At 37.5% G+C, this 10,862-nt stretch overlaps 1 gene segment (V, D, J or C); it reads right to left on the bottom strand.

The window, feature by feature from the left end:
* Positions 1-7,557: 7,557 nt before the first annotated feature.
* On the bottom strand, positions 7,558-8,327 carry LOC122343352. The segment is given in 2 exon segments: positions 7,558-8,120; positions 8,200-8,327. Coding segments are annotated over 2 exon segments (396 nt in total).
* Between the last annotated feature and the right edge of the window lie 2,535 nt (positions 8,328-10,862).

Below are 10,862 nucleotides of genomic sequence, written 5' to 3'. Positions count from 1 at the left end.
AGCCGAAGTCCAGCAGCTTGATGTCGTGGGACTCAGTGGAGATCAGAAGGTTCTCAGGTTTGACGTCCCGGTGCAGGACTCCGCGGCTCTCGCAGTGTTTCAGCGCCGTGATCAGCTGCAGCAGGACCTTTTGGCCAAAGTTTCCTCCAGACATCCGTTCTCCTCGCAGAAACTCTGGAGATCTTGGCAAAGAGCGGGACGCTCCAGGATCATGGTGTAGCGTCTGCGATGGTCGAACCACTCCAGCAGCTGCAGGACGTTTGGGCAGGCAGGAGCGAATTGACCAGGGTCATCAAAGCTACCTCAGCGGCAGCAGAACCCTGACCTTCCTGCAGAGACCAAAGATCCGTTACATCCAGAGCTGAATGCAGATTGACAACAAATTCACCTTCAACTCACCACGTTCAGCGTCTCAGGCGCCCTGCTTTTGCAAACGTACTTGATGGCAACCTGTGAACAGATAAACCACAGAAATCACGCATTCACTGATATGGCCATTTCTAAAAGCTGTTTGAATGAAGCAGGGAAGAAACGTCTTACTGGCAGTCTGTCGGACCTGCGTATCCCAGCATGCACCGAGCCGATCCACCTCGGCCCAGCAATGGGCCCATGACATACTTCTGAAACGCACAAGAAATGTATAAACAGAACATTTTCTATTAATAACCGAATCATGACATCTTTGATAATCCTGACCTCTGCGGAGGAGCGTTTGGCTGGTCTTGTGTTGAGGTGGACGGCCCTTCATCCTCCCGCCGCCGCTCTGCGCTTCCTCTTCCTGTGAGGCTGATCTGTGGACACAGAAACAGCCAGGTCAGAAGGCAGAGGTGCGATGTATCCTGGTAGCTCTTGGCTCAAGGGCTGCTCTGGAGTCACGATCACCAGAGCCTCGTCTCCCATCCTCCTGAGCAGCCGTCTGAGAGATACCAGCGCTCCTGGATCTGGAGCGGCCCGAGGCTGAAATATTACACACTTACAATACTTCCATACTGTTTTATTAACAGTCAATAATCAAAACATATCAAAACATTAATCAAAACACACAGTTTATCTGTCACGTGGAACAAGATACACATCACTTAACTTAAATATAACGGGTTGCACAAGCTGTCAAACAATGCACATACCAATAATAAATATCCTAAAATAATCAATAAAAAAACATACCTAAATCTTTCGTCCGAGTGAGCCATTGATGAGCTCCTCCAAACTCCTCAAAATAAGAAAATAGGGAGAAAGAAAGAAAATTAATAGAATAAAATGAAATACAATAACAATACAAGACACGAGTGCAGAAATAAGTTTAGTTATAGAACAAATAACAGTTTAAAACTCTTCTCCAAGAAAATCCGCTGATCTCCGTCTGAAATAAAAGTCTTCTTCTCGGGAATCCTCCGATGAGCTTCAGAAAGCAACAAGATCTGATCAGAAAATACTCAAATGTCTCTCGTCTCACAACCAACAGATAGCGATGGGTTCGAGTGTTTATATATTCAGTCAGAACTCATAACACGCTGTCGCTATAGCAACTAAGACGCGAATCACGACGGCGCTTACGTCAGTTCCGCATCATCGCGTGCATGTCAGCACGAGTTGAATATTTATGCAATTATTCATTTCTATTTTAAATTTAATTATGATTTTAATTATGGTTTTAATCTAAACACTTTAATTATTTAACAACTTAGCTCTGTTTCTAAAATAGTTTTAAATCAGTTTTGTTTATACGTGAATGTGCGTTTTTAAACGAACGAGTCAATGATTCAGTTAGACACTCATTAAGAACAGACTCCTGAATGAATCAGTCTTTTGAACGAATCATTTGAACGTATGATTCGGTGATAAAACAGTTACGTGCCACCAACTACTGGCAGTTTTAGTTTCATTTGTAAAGTACAATTTCAGATTTAAAATCATTTAATATTTCTGTTTAAAATTAGTTCACATTTCTGTATTAAATGTTTTGTGTGAAACCATCTTAAAATAGACTACTGTAAAAATGCTGTTCTCACTTAGATTTGTTGTCATGTTTTCAGCCAAAATATCAAACAATTCTTAAATTAAGAAGGATTTTCTCGACATTAAGTTTACTGAGAGAGTTTTTGTTAGAACAAAATAACTATAAAATTTTGATTAATTTAATCTTTCCTTAAAATAAGACAATAATTTTGATTTGTGTAGAAAATCTAGATATTTTGTCCGAAACAAGACAAAAATGTAAGTAAGAAAACCATAATGAAAAAATTGCTTGAAAACAGCATATTGACATTTGTATATCATATTAAAATCAGCTAACTAAATGTATTACATATAAACTCACTCTATTTGTTGTGCTGACTTTTATTAAAAATATATCAGAACAATTTCTGACATTCCTAAAGCATCTGAAACCCTGAAACCTAAAAATGACTGGTGATTTTAAAAAAAAAAAAAATCACATTGATTTTGCCTTTTGATGTCTATTCATGCCATTTTTTTCTATAGAGGACATAAAATAAAATATGAATAAAATATATTTTTCAAAAATGTTATTTTTTCTTATGACTTAAATAATGTAATGACATGAAAAATCCTTAATTCAAAAAACATTTTTTTCTATGAGTCAGGAGGAAAAGATAATGAAGTTATAAAAGACTAATAATAATAATTTCTTCCACAGATTATTTTGGTCTCGCATGGGTCGAGTCATGCTCAATACGTACCTGTTTGAAGAAGAGCGGACCACATCAGATTTTGAGATGTGGCAGCACAAATAGGTTGTTGATTATTTTATAAGCCTACTTTTTTATATTGTGCATAAATTTAAGGCAGGTCGTATTTTTGCTGAAGTGTGTTTAGTTTGAGTCGTGGCAGGACAGACAGGTATGCTGTTGACCTCATTCTCAGTGTACTCTGTTGTCTTTGTACTGTGTATAAAAAAACACATTGAAATTTATTCAGGTTAACTGCGATTAATCATTATTGTTCTCACTCATCGTTAATTTCCCTTTTTTATTTCTCATTAATGCATATGCTCTACAAACATTGAATAATGTGAATTTACATGGAAGTGAACAGATTATTTGTAGCTTTTTCTTTGCACTACGTAGAAAGGAATTGATAGAGACTGAGCCTGCTGTGAGGGACACAGCTGAAAGGAGAGTCTTCACAGAGAGTCAAGTGACTTTTATTTTGTGTGCGTCTGTAATTTCGTTATTTAACATTTTCATAAACCACCCAAATAAACTACTTTTCAGGTCGTTTAATTTGTGCGTGTTAATTTTAGTGAAGAGTGACTGCTTAATGTCAGTTATAATTTTTTTCTTCGTTCAGATTTTGGCAGAGTTCAGTCAAATATCAGGCAAAACCTGCAAACCGAATTCTTTCAGGAACCGGACAGATTCACAGACCGTTTCATTGATATTTCACAGATTGATGTGAGCTCCTCATACACACCCAATTCTTTTTTTCAGCTGTTGGTTTTGTTGTTTTTGTGTGGTTTGTGCAAGCAGCACTATTAAATGCTTTTCACAATGTTGTTTAATTGCAGAAATCTGACATCAATGGTCAATTAACAGCTGTCCTCTATCTCCTCTACCTTCCACTTCTCCTTGGAGAGAAGCCCACCGAGTTTTACAAGACATGTTTTGTAAATTGTTTTGTCGGTCATATCCTAATAAAAAAAAATGGCTTGAATGAATGAATGCCTTGATTTAAAACTAATGCATTTTTTTTTAAATACTATTAAAATGTGACTGATTTTGTCTTTTTGCTACACACAATTATAGGACTGTGATGACGAAAGAGAGATGTCTGGCGTTTCGGTTGGCATACGGTGATCCCTGAGGACTCACTCAATGCATCTAAACGCCACATGCGGTCATTTTGGAAGGGATGAATGCGTTGGATGACGTGGGGAAATCTTCCTCAAACCATGTGCCTGCTTTTCGGCCTTATTTATGCTCTGAATTTAGAGTATCCTCCCATACTGAAGAACACTTTTGACTTCGTTCAGAGAGTGATTTTGTCACTTGGACACAAGGCTCTCAAACCAAAAATACAATTAACTGATTAAGGACTGACCTTCACTTCATTACCAAATTGGTAAATTAGAATAGAGATGAGTCTTTAAAAGAACTTGCACTTTTAAGAGAGCTAGTAAACTTGTTTAGGACAGTTTGTTTTTCAACACTGTAAAGTCGGGTTTTAGAGTAAAACTTGGTGTTAAACGGAAATTAAGGAAGTTTTAAGAGCTGTCATGTCTTATATATATTAAAAAACCTATAAACTCTATTACATAGGTATATAGTATCTGTTGATTTCATATTTTATACATTTCCTTTGACATAACTGGTGGAACTGAAAAGATGGCTGAAGAACTTGTGTTAATATACTGTTACATGACAGATTCTCAATGTGAGCTGATCGGTTTTGTTCTTCAGGCAACTGTTGAGACTATTTCACTCAAACGGCTCTTTACCAGGAAGGATCAACTCAAAGCGAAATAAAACACAATGACAAGTTTTTGGATTTTTAGCTTGCAAGGATTGCGCTGTCGGTTGCAAGCGGGAGAAAAGCAGGTTTCTCCTTTACCTCCCTTTGCCTCCAGACGGATCCCAGTCCGCCCGAGGCCGGGGCCGGGGCCGGGCAGGCCTTTGCCTCCCTGCCTCCCTGCCTGCTTTTTGCCTCCCTAGCTCAGATCGCAAGTCACTTTATTTATAGAGGAAAGGACAGAGCAAGATAAGTAAAAGCAACAGGCAAAACAAAGACTTCAGACATGTTCTTCACATAAGTTATCACTAGTCTTTTTGTGCGTCAAAACGTTCATTCCTTCAGATTCCCTGGCGCCCATACCAGTCTAAGTTATTATATAGAGGCCATGTCATGTCATGACCTAGAACAAGACGTGTTATACCAGATGGGAGCTGAAACTGAAGGGTCAAAGTTGCATAATGTCAATACATAACTCTAACAGCAACGATGTGTCAAGATCGAGGACAGACACCTGCTGGTCATAACATATCTGCAAGGATTTCCAATCAGGTTTTAGACCGTACCATAGTACTGAGACTGCTCTCATTAGAGTTACTAATGACCTGCTTCTATCATCGGACTGTGGTTTTATCTCGTTATTAGTGCTATTAGATCTTAGCGCAGCATTCGATACTAGCGATCACCACATTCTCTTGGATAGACTAGAAAACTAAGTTGGCATTAGAGGAAGCGCCTTAGCATGGTTTAAATCATATCTATCTGACTGCTATGAGGAGGTATCATATCGCTCAGAAGTGAAATATGGAGTTCCTCAAGGCTCAGTGCTAGGACCGTTATTTTTCAACCTATACATGTTACCTCTGGGAGATATTATCAGGAGTCATGGTGTTAGCTTTCACTGCTATGCTGATGATACTGAGCTCTATATTTCAGCGCAGCCTGGTGATACACACCAAACTGAGAAACTAACAGAATGCATAGTCGATATAAAAAACTGGATGATGAGTAACTTCTTAATGCTAAATTCTGAAAAAAACGGAGGTGCTAATAATTGGACCTAAAAACCCCACATATAATAATCCAGAACACAGTCTAACACTTGATGGCTGCTCTGTTAATTCTTCATCATCAGGTAGGAACCTAGGTGTGCTGTTTGACAGCAATCTTTCCTTCGAAAACCATGTTTCTAGCATCTGTAAAACTGCATTTTTCCATCTTAAACATATATCTAAACTACGACCTATGCTTTCAACCTCTAATGCAGAAATATTAATTCATGCGTTTATGACCTCGAGGTTTGATTATAGTAATGCTTTATTGAGTGGTTGTTCTGCACGCTTGATAAACAAACTTCAGCTAGTCCAAAACGCAGCAGCTAGAGTCCTTACTAGAACTAGGAAGTATGATCATATTAGCCCGGGTTCTGTCAAAACTGCACTGGCTCCCTATCAAACATGAGATAGATTTTAAAATCTTATTATTACCTATAAAGCCCTGAATGGTTTAGCTCCTCAATACTTGAGCGAGCTCTTATCACATTATAGTCCTGCCCGTCCGCTACATTCTCAAAACTCTGGCCATTTGATAATACCTAGAATATCAAAATCGACTGCGGCCGGCAGATGTTTTTCCTATCTAGCACCTAAACTCTGGAACAATCTCCCTAACGCTGTTTGGGAAGCAGACACACTCTGCCAGTTTAAATCTAGATTAAAGACACATCTTTTTAACTTAGCCTACACATAACACACCAACACACTTATATTATTCAAATCAGTGTTCATCAGAGACCAGAAAACCTAGATGCGCCCGTGGACAGATCAGCAGACCCTGATGCGCACACACACACACACACACACACACACACTCACTCTCTCTAAGTCATTTACACTATCTGACACAGCTGCATTTAAAATTGAACTGGCTCCAACTGGTTTCTCCCATGTTTTTTTTCTTCATTCTGTATGGATGGGGTTTTGGTCCGTTGCCGCTGTCGCCTCTGGCTTGCTTTGTTGGGGACACTTAACTTCTAGCAACTATTGTCGAATTGATTACAGAGACCGTCTCTGCATTTAATAACAAATTGTTCACTCTCGTTATTATACTTCTCCCATGTGTTCAGAGTGACCTACTTTCTATTAATTGTCTAATTGTCTTCAGCTGTGTCTTGTTAATTTAGTCAGTTACTGTGTGTATTTAAGTTCCAGTTTTCTTCTGTTTAATCGTCACTTAACTCGTCCTTAAAGCGGTTTCCTCTAAACGTACCAGCACTTTACGTCTAATAAACACTTTCATGTTCGATTCATGTCTACCAGAAATCTCAAAGATCATTTAGGTTCTTCTTATCAAAGGTGTCTGTGGTCCTGGTTACATCTCGCGTTAAGATGTGTTTTGGTCAATCACATTTCTTTTAGCGTTGAATGCTTTCGACCACATAAGCGTCTGCTCTATGAGCGTGATCCAGTCTACTTCTGGGAATAGTTGAAAGTGGACAAACTTAACCCATTCACAGCTGTATTTAGCTTTTTTCCACTTCAGACCAATGAAAAGGCACCTTAATAAAATTCAGCTTTTGACTGCAATGCAGTGAACAATGGATGATTTAAAATGTTGATTAAAATGTTATTTTCTTCTGCCACTAAAGCCACAAGAGCATTTTTTACAATCAATAGTGATCGACATAAAATGTCAATGAAGTTAGAAAAGGAAACAGGATTCAGAGATCTGTTGAAATCTGTTAATAAAGTGGATTGTGAGCTCATTCAAACTGTTCAGAAGTCTTCTGCAGAGCTGGGTGATTTTCCATCAGTCCTGCAGTAGAATATGAATCTGAATATGAAACATTTATTAATCTGTGACCACGAGATCCTGACCGACTCCTAATAAATAAATAACTGAAGAGTAAGAGAATATAGGAATTTCCAATATCCTAATTAGAGACTGAAATAAATGACTGATAAATGTCTCAGTATAAATGGTCACTCTCTTAAAGCCACAGGTGTCTAAGAAAAGAAGCAAAAACTGGGAAAACTTTTACAGTCAACATGTTTTTTCTTCAACAAGCACCTCACAACTTTTCTTCAGGCAATGTCAAATGTAATGAGTGTTATGTAATTATATTACATTGCATTAATAAGTATATTTCCTCCTTAGAACATCATATAAAAAAATCTGTGAAGTGTTTGATTCAGTGAGTTTGTGTTGTTTGTGATCCTCTCATCATCAGCTGCAGTATCTCTCAGCTGTATCAGTGCAGTCACTGTGACTCTGACTCACAGCTTTTTGTACGACTATTTATCACTGTGTGAACACATAACTACCACTGATATAGTGTTCACTCTGACAGTAATAATCTCCTGTATCTTCAGTCTGGACTCCTCTGATGGTCAGAGAGAAATCACTTCCATAATTAGCTCCATTTCCACTGAATCTTGATGGAGTTCCAGAGTAAAGGGTTTTAATGCTGTGCACTAATAGTTTAGGAGCTTCTCCAGGTTTCTGTAGGTACCAGGAGAGACATGACCCACACCAACCGTCTGACTGGCGTCCAATAGAGCTGCTGGTTTTACAGGTCAGAGTCACTGTTTGTCCGTTCTGAACATGTTTCTCTGTTGGAGTCTGAATCACAGTCACCTGTCCTGCAGAGTCTGAAGAACAATTAGATGATGTGAAATTTAAAAAGTTTGAAATAACTTTTAAGAGAGCTAACTGAATGAAAAGTCTTACCTTGAAAATACATCCCTAAGATCAAGAAGAATATGATCAATGTCATTGTAGTTGTTTTTTTTGTGATGATAAACAGTATCAGTCATGAAGTGTTAAACTCACAGCACTATAAACTCTCTCAGAGCACTGAAGCATGTCTGATGATGTAAAGTGACTCTCACTATTTAAATCATTCACCTGAAGACTGTAGTTCACTCTCGAAGACAGATAACTGAATGTGGCACAACCTGTAACTGAATTCAACTGAAAGAATTATGAAGAACATCAAGAAAATCATCACTGATAGGGACTAAAATGTTACAAGTTAGTTTTAATACAAAAGTAAATTAAGTCAGATTTAAATTAGATAAGTTTCATTAATAAATTTCACTTAATAAATAATCATAAAAACAACCAGTATGGACAAAAATGGCTATATTCTTCAACACATGTAGTGTTTTTCAGTAACTGTTTCATTTAGATTTAGATTACTATTTAGATTACATAGTTCTGCAATATTAATATTATGCTTTGCTGGGCCAGACGTTTATGTTAAGAGTTTATTCACATGCTAGTGACGCCCCCTCTAGAATAAAACAGTCAATATCGCTCTAAAATACTTTAATCTACAAAACAGTATTGTTCTTTTATTTAACTGGGGTTTAATTATTTGAAAAAATAAATAAAAATAAATAAATAATAAATATAATTTTTTTGTTGTTGTTCATTTGTTTGAGAACCACACATGTATGTCCAACTTATATTTAGTAAACTATGGTAATTCTTTAGGAATATATGGTTACTTTACAGGGCAGATAATAGACTTGATATTAAAGAGCAACATAGATTTATTTACAGTCTCTAATGTCATTTAAATGTATAAATTAAAAAATAAAACCTTTATATTACACTATTGTAAAACTTCTTATAAAAAAAAAAACAGTTAACTTTCACTTATAATTTTAGATAATACATTATTATTGTCTGTTTTGATAAATATTTTGTCTTCTCTTTTACATTGAAATATTCAGGGTTCACTCACTGAACCATGAAAACACCTGCAAACGGAGGAAATTATGAAACTATTTTGAGTAGTCAAATGATGAACCCCAACCACTGAAACAGATGACTGTTGGTTCTGTGTGTGTTGACTCGGTGTAGTCTGACTGTATCTTGAAGCTCCTGTGAAACATCTGCTGATGGAGCTGATCTATTCTGAGAGGAACAGAATGAGTCAGGACTAAAGAGAGATGATGTTTGTTCACTGAGACTCTCAGCAGTCAGACTGAGCTTCCCAATGATTGATCAACCATTTACTGTTTTGCAGTAAAAACTATATGTGTGTGTGTGTGTGTGTGTGTGTGTGTGTGTGTGTGTGTGTGTGTTGTTTGTGATCCTCTCATCAGCTCAGATACGACTCTTTATCACTGTGTGAACACATGTTTGCTGTTGATGTAGGGAAAACTCTGACAGTAATAATCTCCTGTATCTTCAGTCTGGACGTCTTTCATGGTCAGAGAGAAATCACTTCCAGTATCTCTTGTTCCTGTCACTGAATCTAGATGGAGTTCCTGACTGGAGGGTGTTCATTTGATATATGAGGAGTTTAGGAGGTTCTTCAGGTTTCTGCTTATACTAATATAAGTGACCAACAAAGTAATTTGGCAAGTATTTCTTTTATTTTTTACACTGTGAATGGGGCAATAAATCCATCCCTACCCTAGCCCTATCCAACACATTCTGATTATTTCCTCTTTTTTATGACTTTAATGAGATTTAAAAAGGGAGAGAAAAAATAGTCAAAAGTCATGTTTGAACCCGAGTCACTCGCATCAAATACATTACAGCACACGTATCTGCCCCGGAGCTGATGTTTCTGTTAATAGACACTACATTTATTAGCACACATTTATTAATTTGTGTATTTGCAAAATGCTGGACTTGATTTTAGAACCTTTTCTTTTATGATTTCATGCAGGTTTCTTTACAATGTTACATCCCTATCATTGTGATCTTCTGCTTTATACTGTTCAGTGCTTTGATGCAACCTGTGATGTTAAAAAGCGCTATATAAATGAAAATGATTGATTGATTGATTGATTGATTGATTGATTGATAACCTTGTAACGCTTGTGAAAGAGCAACAGTTGACACGAATGTGAGAGAAACAGTAAAGACATGACTGAGAAAGCTTGTGTGCGTTCAACAGAGTACTTACAGATCTGGACAGATCTCATGGAAAGGTCGACTTCTTGAGACTGACTCTGAGAACAATCTTACTCTTTTCTTTATATGAAGTGCTGCTGGTCTTATGTCACTGCAGGAGTGTGTACGGTGGGTTCTTAAAGCAGTTTCATATTCTTGACAGGGTATTAAATGGGTGTTTCTGTTTCACAGCTTTGTTTTGTTTTACCTTGTTTCAACTACAAGTTATTTGTGTATTATTACAGCAATGTATATATATATATATATATATTGTATTGTGTTGGAAGAGCCAACGACAGACACAGTGGGTGTGGCGTCAGGCCTTTATTAAAAGAAATATACAAAATAAAGTGTCCAGGGGGGAAAAGTGTCCACAATAAATGGGGGAACTGGTGTCCTCGTCGTGCTGCAGGGGAAGAGCAGGTCGGGTAGTGTTCCAGGGGGAAGGGTCCAGGTAAGGGGTGGAGTACGGCGGCTGC

This window comes from Puntigrus tetrazona, chromosome 4 (assembly GCF_018831695.1).
Source record: "Puntigrus tetrazona isolate hp1 chromosome 4, ASM1883169v1, whole genome shotgun sequence".
NCBI lineage: Eukaryota > Metazoa > Chordata > Actinopteri > Cypriniformes > Cyprinidae > Puntigrus > Puntigrus tetrazona.
The sequence above is the reverse complement of the archived record's forward strand: the minus strand, read 5'-3'. Positions and strand labels throughout refer to the sequence as shown.